Raw genomic sequence first — 19,665 nt, forward strand, 5'->3', positions numbered from 1 at the left:
CACATATGGTAACCAGGAGAGAGGGATGTATTTTCTTTGAACGATGCATTTGGTTGGCAACTGCAGCATAACATGGCACAAAGATAATTAACATAGGTTTTTGTGGCAGGAGATAGCTGTCTTCCTACAAATATTTGTACTCCCCATTCATGGGGTGATTTTGCCACTGAGAATGTCTGTCTACTCAGGGACAAGTTTCCTATTGCCTTTGCAAGCAGATGTGGCCTTGCGACAAATTCTCACCAAGGCATAAGCAAAAGCAAAACTTCCAGCTCTGGGGTTTAAAAAGAAGGTGAGCCTTCTCTGCTCTTCCCTTTTGCTGGCTGGATACAGAAGGTTTCAAGGCCCTAAGGGATGGGAAAAAGCTATGCATTGACCAGAAATGCCCTCACTGGACTTCTACACAACTGATAAATTTCTATCATATAACACCACCCAAATTAGGGTGTCTACTGCAGTAGGTAACATATTGTGAAAAATTAAAAAATGCTAAATGCTCTTCTGAGTAGACTCCTGATTTTTAATAGAACTGAACTTTTTTTTTTTTAAGATTTTATTTATTTATTTGACAGACAGAGCTCACAAGTTGGCAGAGAGGCAGGCAGAGAGAGAGAGGGGGAAGCAGGCTCCCTGCTGAGCAGAGAGCCCGATGCGATGCAGGGCTCGATCTCAGGACCGTGGGATCATGATCTGAGCCGAAGGCAGAGGCTTTAACCCACTGAGCTACCCAGGTGCACCAGAACTAAACTTTTTGATACTATTTTATGTTTTAACTATAAATATATTATATCGAAGCTAATTTATACAAGAGAAAAACAAAGTCAGCCTTAAAGACCCTGCCAAGAGACTTGTGAAATGCAATAGAACTCATTGTAAAAATGGCAAATTTTAGCAATTGAAAAATCATATGTGCTTATCCATCCCAGAGAGTTCATAGTTAGCACTTGTTCAGAATACACCTAATGTATAGAGTATATGCTGATAGTTGCCTGTTTATCAAATCACCCCTTCAAAAAAAAGAATGAAAATTAATAGAGCATGCAAGATCATGAGATGGAGTAATTAGATTAGATGAAAATCAACAATAACATTGTGATTATATATATATATATATATATATAACATTGTGATGAAAATTGCTAAAATTTGTAGCAAAACTTAAGTCTACAGAGTGAACAACTAGTGCCCATTTTCTTATCCATAGATTTCAATTCATGACTGGTCGATCTGTAATTTTCTCAAATCACAGACATAGGTTATGATGAAATAATGAGCCTGTCCTATTAGCACTTTTTCTTTGTACTCTCCTATGCTCACAATCAGGGAAACCTCAAGACCCAAATGACAAGAGCCAACAAGCACATTTCTAAAGAGCCTAATACGGGCTCAGTTGGTTAAGCATCTATCTTTGGCTCAGGTCATGATCTAGGAGTCCTGGAATGGGGCCCCATTGTTGGGCTCCCTGCTCAGTGGGGAGCCTGTTTCTCCTCTTTCTGCCTGTTGCTCCCTGCTTATGCTCTCTTGCTGTCTAATAAATAATAAAAAAATAAAATTATAATTAAAAAAGAGCCTATTAGGCAGAAGGAACAGATAATGTAAAGGTTCCAAGATGGGAGGAAATATGACACCTTCAGAAATGAAAGGTGGCCAATGTGGTTGGAATATCACAAGCAAGGATGACAGTGGTTCCAGAGCTGGGTGGAGAAATAGATAGCACATATCATGTGCAGAAGTGCTCCACAAACTTTGTAGTGTGTATAAGAATCACCAAGAGCACATGTTATTTATTTTCTCTAAAGATTTTATTTAAATTCAAGTTAGTTAACATATAGTGTAGTATTCGTTTCAGAGGTAGAATTTAGTGATTCATCACTTAAATATATCCCAGTGTTCAACACAAGTGTACTCCTTAATGCCCATCACACATTTAGCCCATCCCCTCACTATCTCCCCTCCAGCAACCCTCAGTTTGTTCCCTATAGTTAAGAGTGTTTTATAGTTTGCCTCCCTCTCTGTTTTTATCTTCTTTTATTTTTCCTTCCCATCCCTTATGTTCATCTGTTTATTTTCTTAAATAAACACACGTGTGAAATCATATGGTATTTGTCTTTCTCTGACTAACTTATTTCACTTCACATCATCATTGCAAATGGAAAGATTTTGTTCTTTTTGATGGCTGAGTAATATTCCATTATATATATATATATTTACCACATCTTTATCCATTCTTCAGTTGATGGATATCTGGGCTCTTTCCATAATTTGGCTAGTGTTGATAATGATGCTATAAACATCAGTATGCATATGCCCCTTCAAATCACTATTTTTGTATCCTTTGTATAAATATCCAGTAGTGCAATTGCTGGATCAAAGGGAAACTCTATTTTTAACTTTCTGAGGAAACTCCATTCAGTTTTCCAGAGCGGTTGTACCAGTTTGCATTCCTACCAACAGTGGAAGAGGGTTCCACTCTCTCTCTGCATCCTCACCAACATCTGTTGTTTCCTGAATTGTTAATTTCAGCCATTCTGACTGCTGCAAGGTGGTATCTCATAGTGGTTTTGATTTGTATTTCCCTTATGATAACTGATGTTGAACATTTTTTCATTTGTTTGCTAGCCATTTATATGTCTTCCTTGGAAAAATGTCTGTTCACATCTTCCACCCATTTCTTGACTGGATTTTTTTATTTGGGTTTTGAGTTTGGTAAGTTCTTTATAGATTTTGGACATTAACCCTTTATCCAATATGCCATTTACAAATATCTTCTCCCCTTCCACTGGCTGTCTTTTAGTTGTGTTGATTGTTTCCTTTGCTGTGCAGTAGCTTTTTAACCTGATGAAGTCCCAATAGTTCTCTTGTTTTGTTTTGTTTTGTTTTTTGTTTCCCTTGCCTTCTTTCCAGTAAGAAGTTGCTGGAGCAGGTTAAAAGATGTTGCTGCCATTGTTCTCCTCTAGGATTCTTGTCTCACACTTAGGTCGTTCATCCATACGGAATTTATTTTTGTGTATGATATAAGAAAGTGGTCCAATTTCCTTGTTCTGCATGTAGCTATTCAGTTTTCTCAGCACCATTTGTTGAAGACACTATTTTTCTTTTCCATTGGACATTCTTTCCTGCTTTGCTGAAGATCGTTGACCATATAGTTGTGGGTCCATTTCTGGGTTTTCAATTCTATTCTATTGATCTATGAGTCTGTTTTTGTGCCATTACCACACTGTCTTGATGATTATAGCTTTGTAATACAGCTTGAAGTCTGGGTTGTGATGACTCCAGTTTGGTTTTCTTATTCAATGTTCCTTTGATTCTCTGGGGTCTTTTCTAGTTCCATATAGATTTTAGAATTCTTTGTTCTAGCTCTGTGAAAATGCTGGTGTTATTTTGATAGGGGATGCATTGAATCTGTAGATTGTTTTGGGTAATATAGAGATGTTAACAAAACTTTGTTCTTCCAATTCGTGAGCATGGAAAGTTTTTCCATTTCTTTGTGTCTTCCTCAATTTCTTTCATCAGTGTTTTATAGTTTTCAGAGTACAGAATTTTTACATCTTTCATTAGGTTGATTCCGATCTTGCAGTTTTTCGTGTAGTTGTAAATGAGATCAATTCCTTGATTTCTCTTTCTTCTGCTTCATTATTGGTGTATAGAAATGTAACAGATTTCTGTGCATTGATTTTACATCCTGTGACTTTGCTGAATTCTAGCAATTTTTTGGTGGAGTCTTTCAGATTTTCCACATAGAATATCATGTAATCTGCAAAGAGTGAAAGTTTGACTTCTTCCTTGCCAATCTGTATGCCTTTATTTCTTTTTATTGTCTGATTACTGAGGCTAGGACTTCCAGTACTATGTTGAACAACAGTGGTGAGAGTCGACATTCCTCTCTTCTTCTTGAAAAGCTCTCAGATTTTCCACATTGAGGATGACCTTAACTATGGGTCTTTTTTTGGTATGGCATTCATGATGTTGAGGTGTGTTCCCTCTATTCCTACTTTGTTGAGGGTTTTTATCAAGAAAGGGTACTGTATTTTGTCAAATGCCTTTTCTGCATCTAAAGAGAGGAACATATATTTCTTACCCTTTTATTAATGTGGCATATTACATTGATTGATTTATGGATGCTGAACCACCCCTACAGCCTAGGAATAAATCCCACTCCGTTATGGTAAATAATCCTTTCAGTGTACTGTTGGATCCATTTAGCTAGAATCTTGTTGAGAAATTTTGGATGTACGTTCTTCAGGCATATTGGCCTACAATTCTCCTTTTTTAGTGGAGTCTTTTCCTGGTTTTGGAATGAAGGTAATGCTGGACTCATAGAATGAGTTTAGAAGTTTTCCTTCCATTTCTATTTTTTTTAGAACAGTTTCAGAAGAACAGGCATTAATTCTTCTTTAATTGTTTGTTAGAATTCCCCTGGAAAGCCATCCAGCCCTGAACTTTTGTTTGTTGGGAGATTTTTGATTGATGATTCAATGTCTTTGCTGGTGGGTCTGTTCAGATTTTCTCTTTCTTCCTGTTTCTGTTTTGGTAATTTATGTGTTTCTAAACATTTATCCATTTCTTCCAGATTGTTTAATTTGTTGGCATATAATTGCTCAAAATATTCTCTTATGTTTGTATTTCTTTGTTGTTGGTTGTGATCTCTCTTCTTTCATTAATGATTTTATTTATTTGGGTCTTTCGCTCTCTCTTTCTCTCTCTCTCTCTGTGATAAGTCTGGCTAGTGGTTTATCAATTTTGTTAATTCTTTCAAAGAACCAGTTCCTAGTTTCATTGATGGAGCACGTGTTAAACCACAGATTCCTGAGCACTACCCCCAGATATTCGGACTGAAAGGTCTGTAGTGGAACCTGAGAGTTGCTTTTCTAACAAAGCCCCAGTTGATGCTGATTAGGAGTCCATACTTTGATATTATGGATGTGGTGCTTTGGAGTTTAAGATAAGAAATTTGGATTTTAATGTAGGTGAGATGGAGGACCACTTTAATTGGTTGAAGGACACAATTTGTTTTACTCTTAAGAAAGATCCTTATTTACAGATTAGAGCTATGGTATGTCATTCTAAGGCTGTTGTAAAGATTAAGTGAGATTATGCATGTGCCTACAATTCTAACATGTAAATATGCCTTTCAGATATTTTCACTGCTTTCTTGCCTTACTATTTTGCCCCAAGAATTATAAAAGAACTTGGAAACTCTTTTATGGAACATCACATAAATTTTTCTAAATATCAATATATTCCATTTCTATTGTTGTTGTGGTTAATTACTGCAAACTTAGTGACTTAAACAATACTTTATTATAGTTCTAGAAGTCAGAAGTCCAAAATAGTTCTCAATGGGCTAAAGTTGAGGTGTTGGCACTCCTTTCTAGAGGCTCCAGAGGAACATCCACTTCCCTGTGTTTTTCCAGGCTCAAAAGGCCACTGACATTTCTTGGCTGTGGTCCCCTTTTATATTTTCAAAGCTATCAATGGCTGGCTGAATCCTTTTCACTCCATATCACTCTGACCTCTGCTTCTGCCTTCCTCTTCCACATTTAAGGACCCCTGCTATGATTTTGGGCCCACTGGGATAATCCAGGATAATCTTTCTCAAAAAGTCATCTAATTAGCAGTCTTAATTCCCCTTTCCCATGTAAGGCAGCATACTCATAAGCTGCTGGGAACTGGACCTGGACATCTGTAGGGGGCCATTACTCTGCCTACCACCCCTAGTGTGATGAAAATTTCAGTGTCCTCTGTTTGCATGTTGGTGCTGCCTTCCATTGAGCACCTCCCTTTCTTCCTCATTGCTAATGGCTATTTTAGTCTCAGGATAAAAGTAGCATCACCAACAAAAAGTTCTCTGAAATTAAAATACCTCTTCATCTGTCCTGCTGCTAGATTCATAGGTTCTGAAGTTTGTCTGCCCCCAGTTTAATAGGACCTATGGTGCTTTGAGTTGTTTTTTTACTAAATTTGGTCTTTAAGTGTTTGGGACCAGAAAACAAAACAAAAAAAAAACAACACAAAATTTCTTATTTCTGTTTCTCCTTTGGGAAAAATAAAATAACTTAAACCCCGCACATTTACCCAAGCATAACAAAGCTTACTTAAATCACAAAGTCCACCTCCCTGCCTGTCTCAGCCTCTCTGTTGGACTGTCTGTGGCTGACAGTGGAGAGGGCCTCCCGCTTTCCCTAGTGAAGCAGAAAGCCGCATCTTGAATCCTGACGGTCTGTGTAAGTCAGTGATCACACCCTTGATGTTACCTTTCATTTCAACAGCTCTCTTGGCTCCACTTGCTCTGAGCAGTTTTAATTTCCTGCCAGCACAGTGGCACAATTTGCTGGCATTTTCTTTGGGATGCTTTTCATCAAGAGCCTAATGAGTGCCTGGGTTCTGGCTGATGATAAGCATGAGGTTGCCAGGGAAATGCCAAGAGGCCCCTCGGCTCTGGAAGGCATCTCCGCCTGATTTCCCACCTCCTGCTAACTGTGGGCTGAGGCGCACATGTACAGGAAATTCTTCACTGCTATCATTGCTCTGACAAACTACCAAAGTGTATGCAAAGAAACCTGAAAACCACTAAGGCCCAGTTCCCTGATACTTGGTCACAAGGAGTTAAGCAGAAAAATGCCTTGGTGGAACTCACTAAATGGACTTGCTAAGGCAAACTACTGATAATGGATATACCCAGATAACCAAGGCACACTAATGGAACACATCCAGAGATAATCAAACTTCCACTAATTAAATATATGTTTTCCCATATCTAAGAATTTACTATCTACATCCAAGTATTTCACCCAAAACAGGAGGTTGCTATGTTATTAGCCTAATGCAGTTATAATAATGCTTTGCACTTTCAGAGGATTACTGATTAGAGCCCATGGAGGTTTTGCCAGCTTGGAGTGTCTTTCATTTCCTGCATTCCACCCTTCAAGTCTGTCTGTATTACTCAAATTCCATGCTTTCCCTTTAGTTCATCATCTTCTTCTTTTCCTTTCCTTATACTTGGAGTGATTCCTCCCCACCCCAAACCTCTTTGCTTTTAACTTTCTGCACATCTTTATTTTATAACCTAGATTGTTTTTTAAGGCTACAATCCATCCATCTATGTAACAAAAGGGCTGTTACATAGACAATTTAGTATGTATATCATGGTCATATATACAACAGAAGATTCAAAATTATTCAAGAAGGAAAAGGACACATTTTACTATATCCCTGTAAGGGTATCTCTCTGACCCCACCGTTTTGTCTTAGGAACAATGAATGCTGTTTACTGCTATGAAAAATTATTTTAATAGCAGAAGAAAATTTGCTATCAAAATTATTTTAAGTACTAGGTCTGAAGATTAATAGTAAATGACACTAGTACTAAGATCTTCTCCCTGACATTGTGACTTTGAGGCCCTCGGGGTCTAAGGTAGAGAACATAGGTCTTGATTACATAAGCCAAGGAATTCCTATTGACCTCACATGTTCAAAATGCCTAGATTATCAAAGTAGGAGTCTCAGGCCTTCTTTGTACATACTAACGGAGGAAGCTTTCACAGCAATTATATAGCCGAGACTTGGCTCCATATTTTGCTATCTCCCCTTCCCATCATTTTAAAAACTCACTTTCCAAATGCACTGAAAAGTGGGATCAAGGATGGCTCCTGATGTTTGTTCTTCCTTCTGCCAAACTTGGCCCACACATTATCATTTAAATAAGAGACAAGAAAAAAAAATAAATAAATAAGAGATAAGAAAAATTCAAGACTTGCTATATCTTCTCATCACTTAAATCCAATAGTTTCATAAGAAAGGGTACACACATCCCTCTTCCCCCATATTCTTGTCTGTTAATCACCAAATCACCGGAACCAAACAAGAATGCCACCAGTCCTTCTTCACCTTGAGAAAATAACCCACAATCGTTGATGTTTTTGCCAAAAGAACTCTATATAAACCAAGTTATTTAGCATTCTTCTTTCCCTCTTTTCCCTCCTTCCCATTCGGCTTTTCTTTTCCCATTAGATATCAGCTCAAGTAGTATCTTCCTAGGGAAGCCCTCCATGATTTCTCGATTTTAAATAGTGTCCTTAATCTTTTTACCTTAAACTTTTTACAGTGTTGTTTTTCTTTTTGTTTTATTTGTGAGAGTTTTTTTTCTGATAGTTTCTATTTGTTTTCTTGCTCATGACCCACCTCTTCTGCTAGAAATACAAACTTCCTAAGAACAGGGAAAATTTGTATGTCTAACTCACTGTTTTACCTCAGTTCGTAGCACAGTGTCTACCACATATTAGGTTTGTAATAATTTTTTTTGAATAAATGACTGAAACCAGGTATGAGAAATATAATGTTGAAATATAAATGCCTTAATCTTATAATGAATGCTTTCTAAAATAAAAGAAAAAAATAATGATACAAGTGCTCAAATTTTATTTAGCCAAGTTCTAGGAAGAAAAAGATAGAGGATGCTGTGAATGTGCTATTCATAATAGTGCTATTTTACAGGAAGCTAGAGGGGTCAGGAAAGAGTTCCTTAAGGAACTATCTTTTAAGCTGAACTTGAAAGATGAATATGAGTTGATTAAGCAAAAAGGGAACATAAGACTCAGAGGGAAATATTTCACAGTTGCAATGCATAGAAAGAGTTTTATTTAGAGCTTACTTTAAAATCATCCACCTATTAAAATTTAAGTATTAGAACTGTGTAGTTAATAAGAAACCCACAGTATTTAAAGAAATATCTCCAGAGACAACAGAAGAGCAGTGAGTGGCATTCTTGGGAACATCTACCGTATTATGATGAACTAGATGCCATTAGTGAGACAGGAAATTGAATGCTATGACTGGGATATCTGCTCATTCTCTAATTCACTTCAATAAACAAGTATTGAGCACTATTAGGAATCAGTCATTGAATTAGCTTTTTGGAAGACAAAAAATTAATAGCTCAAATGTTTGTTCTCAAAAAGTTTATAATCTGGAAAGGGGCAGAGTGTTTCAATATGCAACAGTAAATACAGAGATAGAGATGCACATATGGTATAATAAACATAAAGAAAGGACATGTATGCTAGCCTGGAACATCAGGGAAGACTTTCAGGAAGAGACGATCTGTAAACTGAGTTTTGAAAGCTAAGTAGAAATCAGAAATTGAGAGTGGAGTGGGTGAGGGAGAATGAGGGGTGTCGAGATAGAGAAGACTGTATGAGAAAAGGCTTGGAAACATGGAATAACATGATACACATGGAGAAAAAGGAGTATATTTGTATTACTGTCATGTGAATAGATACTGTTTCACAGGGTAATTGTGCACAGATGATAAGTTAATGCATATGAAGTATTTAGAATATGCCTGGCACAGAGAGAACCCCCACTGAGTGTTAACAATGTAGTGGATTTAATGATAATTGCAGAATGTGGGGTCATTCACATGACAGTGACTGGATATGAGGTTTAAGAGGTAGGAAGGGCACAGGGCATGGGCACAGGGTATGCCATGATAATACATTGGAACTTTTTCAATAGGTAATAGTGTGCCAGTGAAAGATGTTAAGCTGGGGAATGCTATGGCCCTATTTACACATTGAATACTTCTTCAAAACTACAGTTAGAAAATGGAATCAAAGAAGCTGAAGAAAAAAAAAAAGAAAAGAAAAAAAATGAAGAGTAGTTATGAAGCTATTAAAATGGATCAGGATAAAGATAAGGTTATGAACTAAAACAGTGACAGTAAAAATAAAAAAGAAAGGATGGATTAAAATGTACCCATGAGGCAAAATGGATGAGAACTTTTGGAAAGAGAGATTGAGGGAAAAAAAGTCACCAAGCATTTTATGCCTCCATCAGAAAGGATGAATATCCAACTTTTGTAGCAACATGGATGGGACTGGAAGAGATTATGCTGAGTGAAATAAGTTAAGCAGAGAGAGTCAATTATCACATGGTTTCACTTATTTGTGGAGCATAACAAATAGCATGGAGGACAAGGGGAGATGGAGAGGAGAAGGGAGTTGAGGGAAATTGGAAGGGGAGATGAACCATGAGAGACTATGGACTCTGAAAAACAATCTGAGGGTTCTGAAGGGGCGGGGGATGGGAGGTTGGGGGAACCAGGTGGTGGGTATTAGAGAGCGCACGGATTGCATGGAGCACTGGGTGTGGTGCAAAAACAATGAATACTGTTACGCTGAAAAGAAATAAAAATTAAAAAAAAAAAGTCAGCAAGCATCAATCCAGATCTCTGACTTCAGTGACTAAGTGGATGGTAATGTCATTAAACTGACAGAATGAGTAAGAGATATGGTAGGAGAAACTGACTGATGAGAACAAAAAAAGATATTAAGTTCAATTTTGGACTTGCTGAGTTTTACACACTCCTCAGATATCCAAGTAAAAAGATTTAGCATGTCAATTGGTGTGGTGGTTTGAAAACACAGTCACAGGGGCGCCTGGGTGGTTCAGTGGGTTAAGCCTCTGCCTTCAGCTCAGGTCATGATCTCACGGTCCTGGGATCAAGCCCCACGTCGGGCTCTCTGCTCAGTGGGGAACCTGCTTCTCCCTCTCTCTCTGTACTCTGCCTACTTGTGATCTCTCTCTGTGTCAAATAAATAAATAAAATCTTAAAAAAAATTAAAAAAAAAAAAGAAAACACAGTCACAAATTCTGACACTTGTCCATAACTGAGGGGGAAAACCCTGCTATTGTGAAGAGACTTGCAAATTTGTGTTGAATTTTAAAATATTCTTTTACATATTTGTATGGTACTATACAAATTAGAATAATGGTTTTAAATTACTTTTTAAATATTTTGATTAGTGATTTTCAAAACCTCCTTAACCTTGCTTCAATCCTGAGGTTTTAAAATATATGGTATTACTTGATTCATAAGAAATATAAATACAACAAAACAACACTGTTTTTCTTTGATTTGTTTTAAAGATTTATTTATTTATTTGAGAGAGGGACAGAGAGCGGGGGAAGGAGCAAAGGGAAAGAATGGTCAAGCAGCTCCCATTGAGTGTGGAGCCTGATATACGGGCTCGCTCTCATGACCCATGAGATCAGGACCTGAGCCGAAACCGAGTCAGATGCTTAACCAACTGAGCCACCCAGCCCCATAACAACACATGGTTTTATATATTCTAGGTTTGTCCGGTGGTGTTTGGCAGGGATATAAACTCTTCATTAGAGAGTTTATAGGGGATTCCCATCATTCTAATATGTCAATATGTCATATTTCTCATTCTACACTAAAACATGTAAATTAGGAAAGACTGAAATTTGGAATTTATGTGAAGCTTGACTGAACCTTTGTTATGAAGTTAATAATAATGGATACCATTATTTTTACTGAGAATCTGTTATGTTCCAGACATTTATTTATTTATTTATTTAAATTTATTTATTTGAGAGAGAGAAATCCTGCTCCTCATTTTAATCCTGCTTCTCATTTTAAGTCTGAAGATTAAGGCTTAGGGAGGTTAAATGACTTGCCGAAATTCATTATATGATTAGGATGGGATTTGAACTGAGATCTGATTCTCAGGTGAGGTGGTAAGACCTTAAATTCTGCAATAAGAACTCTGTTTGGTACCTGCTCTCCACTTAAGAGCTGTGCTGTTTGGTCAAGTGTGACTTGGCAGACTGAAGTCTCAAACTTTTAATCTGTAATAGAAAGGCAATACCATTTTAAAGGGTTATGTGGATAATTTAATTATACATACATTTATATGCATGTGTAATAGACATTTAATGAATTTAAGTTTTTTCTACTATCCATTTTAATGTATGGGGTTTTTGTTTTTTTAGTTTCAAATTTTTATTTAAATTCTAGTTAGTTAACATACAGTGCAATATTGGTTTTAGGTGTGGAATTCAGTGTGTGTAGCTTTTTATATAGTTACTAAGTTTCAAAAATATTTTACTGTGTGTAAATGTGTTACCCACCCCTACAAAAATGAAAGTTCTGACCATTCTAATGAGAGTTGGTACTATTCCATTTGCTTACTTTTTAAAGGAGAGAGTAACTAAAAATGTAGAATGTAACCAGCACACACAAAATTGCACATAGATTTTGAAATACCATTTAAATCTTTCATTTATTCCTTCTTCTACCCCAGACCAAATTCACTCTAGCACCCTAACTGAGGTTCACTAAACTAAGTAACTAGATTCTCAATAGGTAAGAATTCACTATAAAGAAGTTTGGGAATTTATTATCCATTGATGGAGATTTATCAAAAATTTAATGAGTTCGGCTCTTCTTCCTTCAACTCCTCCCCAACTCTTATCTTTTAGTTATTTTTTTTACTGGTTGAAAACTGTAGAAACTCACAACTGTAAGACTTTATTACTTTTAGAGAATACACTATAGTATGTTGACTATAAATAATTCACACCATACTACACTTGTCAAAAGGAATGAGCAAAGTATATATCATGGTACAGGAGCCTTGATTTTTATTGTTTTTGCTCACTTACTCACTAATTCTCCAACTGCAGCTCCCTGTCACTGTGAATTACAGTCGTTCTGATGTATACAAATATTGTATTCTGCGTAATTAGATATTGGGATAGGAGCCTCTGTAAATTACTTTAACTGGTGTCAGTACTGAAGCAAATAAGAAGTTTTAAGTTCTGTTTCTGGTTCAGGTTATTTTCTGACCCTAAACAGCCTGACATAAAGCAGTGCTTTTCTTTGTCAAAGGCAGCCTTTTCAAATCTAACTGCCAGACACACTATTGAGCTATGTGTTCAATTCTAATTGGCTGAGATCTTTTCAATTCGGCAGTTTCATCTTTAATGCAATGGATGCGAGATTATGTGTAGGTCTTTTCAATGGGTTTTCCATACTGGTGATTAGGGCAGAGGATTTGAACATAAGCAGGCTGCTGGCTATTTCTTCTGGCCAATTTAAATTGATTGATACAAGTCCTTTGTACCCCAGGGAAAAGGCAGAACAAATCCAAGTGAGTGAGACAGCTATTGCTACTCTCAGATGAAATAGTAGAAAACAAGGTGGGGGGTGGGGGGTAGCCAAGTTGAGGAAGGGAAACACTCTAAATATTGTAAAATTAGAGTTCTGAGTAGTCTAGCAGGGAAATATTAAAACTTAACCAGTAGGTTTCTGTGTAGAATCAAGGTCACCAGGAAAATTATTTCCAAGATTGATTTTGATATCTTTAGTTAAAATCATTGATTTTGATATCTTTAGTTACATATCTTTATGTAAATGGAAACTGTTCTTTATATTTAATCCTACAGGGAGCCATAGTGAGTAAACTCTTTTTTGAGTTTCCAAAAGAAAGTTGGTAACTCTTACAAAACTCTAAAGCATCTCTGAACTGAATGTGCTATATCAGAACAGCAGAGGGAAAGTTAAAAACTTTGTAACAGGTGAAAAATTTGCCTTAGAAGAATGGAGATGGGTGCTATTGAGAAAAATTCCCATTTTCTTTTAAGAGGGTAGAGAAAGAAAGAAAGAATGAAAGAAAGAAAGAAAGAAAGAAAGAAAGAGAAAGAATGAAAGAAAGAGAAAGAAAAAGAAAGAAAGAAAGAGAAAGAAAGAAAGAAAGAGAAAGAAAGAAAGAAAGAAAGAAAGAAAGAAAGAAAGAAAGAAAGAAAGAGTGAGTTGGTAGACTAGGATAAGCTATTTAAATTTGGCACTTCCAGAAGTACTTTTTTTTTTTTAAGATTTTATTTATTTATTTGACAGAGAGATCACAAGTAGGCAGAGAGGTAGGCAGAGAGGCAGGCAGAGAGAGAGAGGGAAGCAGGCTCCCCACTGAGCAGAGAGCCCGATGCAGGGCTCGATCCCAGGATGCTGAGATCATGACCTGAGCTGAAGGCAGAGGCTTAACCCACTGAGCCACCCAGGTGCCCCAGTACTCCTTTTTAAACAGAGAGACCCTGGCTAAAAGGCTCCCTTCTGGTTTATCTCTCCAAGGAGAGAACAAGATATAGGATAACCATGATTGGACCATTTCTATAACATCTCTATCCTATAAAGAAGGAACTTCAAATGAAGTTTTAGTGTTTCCTCAACTCCATCTCTAAGTTGCTTAGGAAAATCCTTCGTATGCCACCTCAGTTAATTTGGGGAATCCCTCTCTGAGGGAGAAAGGAAAGCATTTCTTTACTCAAAGAAAACAGGGACAGTGCACTGTTGACAATATTTCAATATTTCAATCTCCCCTGAAACATGAAAACAGTGCAACATTTTTCTAGCAAGAGAAAATAGCAACAATTCCATTTTGTTGGTTTTGACATGTTCTGCTCTAGAACATATGCAAAGCATCCATCTGTCTCTTGAGTACTGACATTCAATTTGTTAAAATTCATAGTAATAATGGAATACAACACTGATGCCTAGCACATTAGTTGAACAAATAAGGGTGACAAGTATGGCAGATGTTGCAGAGACCAGTGGGTAAATCCTCTAAGCTAAAAGATTTTTGTTGTTGTCATTTGGTAGAAAATCTTGGGAAACTATACAATGATTCATTGTTTCTTAAAGTGCGGAATTCCATAAAAAGTAAAACCAAAGCCAGTTTTCAACCATCACTCTCAGTCAACTAAAAACAAACAAAGCCAACCCCTGTGAAGAGCTAGCTACAGCAGCTATATCTGAGCTGTCTTCCGGAAGACTAATGCTTTGTAAACAGCCTTTCTCTGAAACTCAAGTTTCTTGAGAGACACTGTCTGAGATTCACATGAATAAATGCAATGTGATGGGTAAGTAGAACTTAGTAAGCCCTCCCGAGGCTTCAGAATATGTAAGATTCTTCAACTGATATTCAAATGCAGAATTACCTAGAATTTATTTTATACAAATTGGAAGGTCCTCATACCTAACAGAAATGCATCCAGATATTCATCAAAAGTCATGCATGTGAATGTTAATAGCAAAAGTATTCTTAATAGTCCTCAACTGAGAATTATCCAAATGCCCCCAAGCAGTAGAATGAATAGTGATACAATAACAAAATAGTATGCTATACAACGGGAATGAACAATATACAACTACCTAAAATAATATGAGTGAATCTCACAAATTGTTGGCCAAAAGAAGCCAGACTCAAAAATGTATATACCATGACATTGCACTTGTACAAAGTACAGAGAGAGGCAAAGCTAATCTGTACTCCAAGAAGGCACTGGGACCCTCTCCGGGGAATGACTGGAAGAGAATGTTAAGTGTGGTTTTTGGGTCCTGGCCATATTCAGTTTCTTCATCTGGATGCTGGATGTTGGATGTGAGTTCAGTTTGTGACAAATCATCGAGCAATATAATATGCAAATGTGTGTGCATGCACATATGTATTTACACAATACTCAAAAAAGAACATATAACATAATAGGGCTATATCCAACTCATTCCTTACTTTCCCATGTCTGTTCACATGTCTCTATTAAAGTAAGTCCTATAATCATTTTCTCACTAGCAGTCTTCAGATCTATATTTTTCTTTATCTCTATGTGCTTACAACTTGCCTTTTTTAGCTATCAAATTCCATCTCTGTGGACATCTAAGATTCTAGCATTTAAAAACAGAACACTTCTTTAGATAGTTTAAACATCCTAATAAGACAGCAACAGACAGGCAGCAAAGTTTGATATATTTTACAGTATTTACTTGTAACCCTCTGATTTCAATGACAATGTATACTTTTCCATTTCACTTGAAAACTTAAACTCCATAGGAGCTTATGCATATATGTAAAGCTTGATGATGAGGTATACTATATCTTAAAACAATGACAAAGTGCTATTTCCCCTTTGATTATTTCCAGTTTCCTCTCCTTAAAATGTAGACCTCATTATTGATCATCTCTATTTCTGAACTACTACCATAACCACTGTTACCAGTACTTAAGTACCAATTATTAGTACTTACCATGTGCCAGCCAGTGTTCTAATCAATGTGCATATATTATCTCATTTAATCTTTATAATCTTGTAAGTAGGAGATGCTATTATTCTCATTCTTTCAGAAGAAACTGAAATTCAGCAAGGGTAGATGACTTGCCCAAGATCAAAGAACACAGCTTGATTTAAACCCAGGTGTTCTTATATCAAAGTCCAAAGTTTCATTACTTTGAGCTCACGTAAGTTTACACATAGGCATTAATCATTGGGTTCCCTAACTTTTTCTAGTTCAGGCACTGTTAGCAAGGTCAGATGTAACAAATATTCCCTTTCTTCATATTTATTTAATTTGAATCCACATGAAAATTCCCCTGTGTAAGAGAGTCTAGCTTTATGTCTACTAAGAAAGTAACTATTATTACATATCACAATTTTGTTTCTCTATTACCTAGGACTGTTGTAGCTCATTCTATTTTCTTTCTCTCTTTTTATTTATTTATTTATTTGACAGAGCGAGATCACAAGTAGGCAGAGAGGCAGGCAGAGAGAGGAAGGGAAGCAGGCTCCCCACCGAGCAGAGAGCCCGATGCGGGGCTCAATGCGGGGCTTGATCCCAGGACCCTGGGATCATGACCTGAGCTGAAGGCAGAGGCCTTAACCCACGGAGCCACCCAAGCACCCCACTCATTCTATTTTCAAAGTGCCAGTATCAAGAATGCCTTCAGCTCATCTGCAGCCCTAGAGTTGCCTTCCCTAGTAGTGGTCTATTGACTGTTTAATCAAGTTCCCAAAGACTCAAGTATAATCTGCAGAGGAAATGGGAGTGTATAAGTCATACAAGTAAAATAATTATTAATGCATTGACATAATCTAGGCACACAGTTCAATGCATCATTATGGAGAGGCAATGATGAAAAATATACCTTTTTCATAAGCCCACATCAAACATGTCTGCTCATCTTTTTCACCACTAGATCTGCTGGGATCACAAGCTACCAGATTCATATCAGCTCCATTATCCAGTAAGAATTGAACCAGGCGAATGTGACCATGGTAGCAAGCAGAGTGCAATCCTATAACAGAATGAAAGTATGAAAGGAGAAAAGAGGAAAACTGAACCCAAATTTTCAAAAGACAGGTATTACCATATCATAGCATTGTTGCCAGAGATACGAAGCAAAGATAGATGTCTTTGATAAAGAATTAATTCTATATTGAGCAAACACAACATACTTTAAGCTAAAGAAGTATCCTATTCTAGTCGATCTAGATAGGTTGCCTTATGTTTAGCTCAATTTTTAGTATTTCTACATGCACTGAAATTACCAAGAACAAATGTTGGCATCTCTGTATAAGAACTAAGACCCAAAGCCAGTGTTTTTCTTGAGCGGCAAGAAAAACAGGCAGTGTGGTCAGTCTGTTCCTGGTATGGGCCATAATAGATGCATCAACTGTAGATAATTTACTGCAATAAAGAAACTGATCAAAAGTCAGTCTGCTTTTTATTGTCACCATGCACCATCAATTCTAAAAGATGTCAGTGATAAAATAATAAAACATCCTTCCTCATTAGGGTTGACAATGTCATCTATTCTATTCACCACTATTCTTGAGCATTGATATGTATCAAAAACTAGTGATGTTTCACCAAAGTCTTACCTGTGTGCCCATCCCTTCCTTGGTGGTTGATGCTTATGACATTTTGATCAAGCAGAAATTTAACCAGGTCAATGCTCTTGCCATAGGTACAAGCACTGCAAAAATAAAACAAAAGGAAAAGACTTCTGTTATGAGTTGAATTGTGTGCTCCACAAATTAATGTGTTGAAGCCCTCTTACAATTTCACAATGTGACTGTATTTAAAGGAGTACTATTTAAAGAAGTATTTCAATTAAAATGGAATCATTAGGATGGGCCCTATTCCACCATGACTGTTGTCCTTATAAAAAGGGAAGATTAGTACACAGATGACACAAACAAAGGGACAATCATGTGAAGACAAAATAAAAATGTGGCTATTTATAAGCCTAGGAGAGAGGCCTCAGAAGAAACCAAATCTGCTGACATCAAGATCTTGGACTTCTAGTCTCCAGAACTGTGAGAAAATAAATTTCTGGTGTTCAAGCCATCCAGTCTGTTGTATTTTGTTATGGCAATCCTAAAAAATGGATACAGCTCTGATTCACCCAGGCAATTCCAGATGCTAGTGTGTATATAAGAGTGCTAGAAAGACAAAGTAGGGAGAAGGAGGAAATGAGAGAGGAGAAGGAAGTGATAAAATATAAGTACATATAGCAATATAATCCTGAGATTCCCAAATCTGGTCTTTCAAGATAAGAAGTTGTATAAAATTTCAAGTATCTTACTATTAAATATCTCCCACGATATTCTTTTTCATAAAAGGAGGAAAAATACTGCAAGACTTTCATGCATTTTTAGCTACAGTAAGACCTAGGCATTCTGCAGGACCATTGAATGGGGGAATCCAGAAGGGTCCTGAGAGACTTAGGTGACACCTGGACTTGTGATTGGCATCTGAAGTGTCAGGGGGCAGTTTGTGGGACTGAGCCATTAGCTTGTGGGATCTAATACTAACTCCTGGTAAATGGTATCAGAATTGAATTGAATTGTAGGACACATACTTACAGAAAATTGAAGAATTTTTTGGTGTGGGAAAAACTCACACATGACCAGTGTCATGTATTTTGGAAATGAAGTACTGAATTTTGTAGAACAATACAGATAAACAGTGTGTTTTTCCTTCCAAATTTGGTTCTAGAAGAGGTAGTTCATTGGGTCTTAATATTTCCACTTCTTGGGGTGACCTTGGCAATCTTTTTTCTTTAATAAAATGTCATTATTTTCCTTAAAGAAATATATTATTCATCTAGCTGAACTGTTGTTTCATCTATGAAGTCTTACGAGCCAAAGGCTGAGTTCATTGCCATCTCTACTCTTTCTTTGTCATTTCAGACTTATGGCACTTAACATATTGTGTTATGATAATGGCTACGTCTCTGATTACCTTGATACCTTACAACAGAGTTGTTTTAAGAAGGAAAGGGACGGTGTCATCTTAATGTTCCTACCACTGTCAACACAAGGCAAGTCCTTAATAAGTCATTCTTAAATAATTGAGTGAATAGAAAGCTACCACTCAGTGCAACAGATCATATCACCATTAGCTATTTGCATTATAAGTAGGACCCACAACACCACACTCTTAATGTTCCATTGTCGGAACTGCCTCATTGATTCTTTTCAAAGCAACCATTTACAGGAATTGATGAGTTCTGAATATATATATGTATACATATACATATATATGCACACACATATATGTGTGTGTACATGTGTGTATGTATGTGTACATGAATATATATATATATGAAAATGATAACAGAAATGTATTCAGTGTTTTCTATTGAGTGCAAGGCACTGTAACTTTTACATAAAAATTTCAGAACCAGAGTGAACTCCTAATGTAAAAGGAGTTTCTTTTATAAATATGTGCTTAAATGAATAGAATAAAAATATTAATATGTTATTCCTAGTAGCCACAGGCTTATACAAAATAAAATGACTGGATATATACTTTCAACTCACTTCACTAAACTAGTCGTATAGACTGTTCTGGAGGTGACAATCATCCTTTGATTATAGTTGGTTCCAATTTATGTGCACAGAGTAGCAAAATGATTTGAAAACTAGCCTGAGGTGTCAGCCTTAACAAGCATGACCTAATGGGGAAAGAGGACACCAGTAACCATTTATATCAGTTCTGCCAATTATCCCCTTGGGGAGAAATTC

General features: G+C 36.7%; 1 protein-coding gene across 6 annotated transcripts in view; it reads right to left on the bottom strand.

The window, feature by feature from the left end:
* Nucleotides 1–19,665, bottom strand: part of TNNI3K (TNNI3 interacting kinase) — a 307,291-nt gene that overhangs the window by 161,972 nt on the left and 125,654 nt on the right. For all 6 annotated transcript variants that reach the window (XM_047725511.1, XM_047725508.1, XM_047725509.1 and 3 more), the window contains exons 10-11: nt 17,515–17,609; nt 16,779–16,928 (exon numbers count right to left, since the gene is read on the bottom strand). In XM_047725511.1, coding sequence (XP_047581467.1) covers nt 16,779–16,928; nt 17,515–17,609 — 245 coding nt within the window. The remainder of the gene's footprint in view (nt 1–16,778; nt 16,929–17,514; nt 17,610–19,665) is intronic.

This window comes from Lutra lutra, chromosome 4 (assembly GCF_902655055.1).
Source record: "Lutra lutra chromosome 4, mLutLut1.2, whole genome shotgun sequence".
Lineage (NCBI taxonomy): Eukaryota > Metazoa > Chordata > Mammalia > Carnivora > Mustelidae > Lutra > Lutra lutra.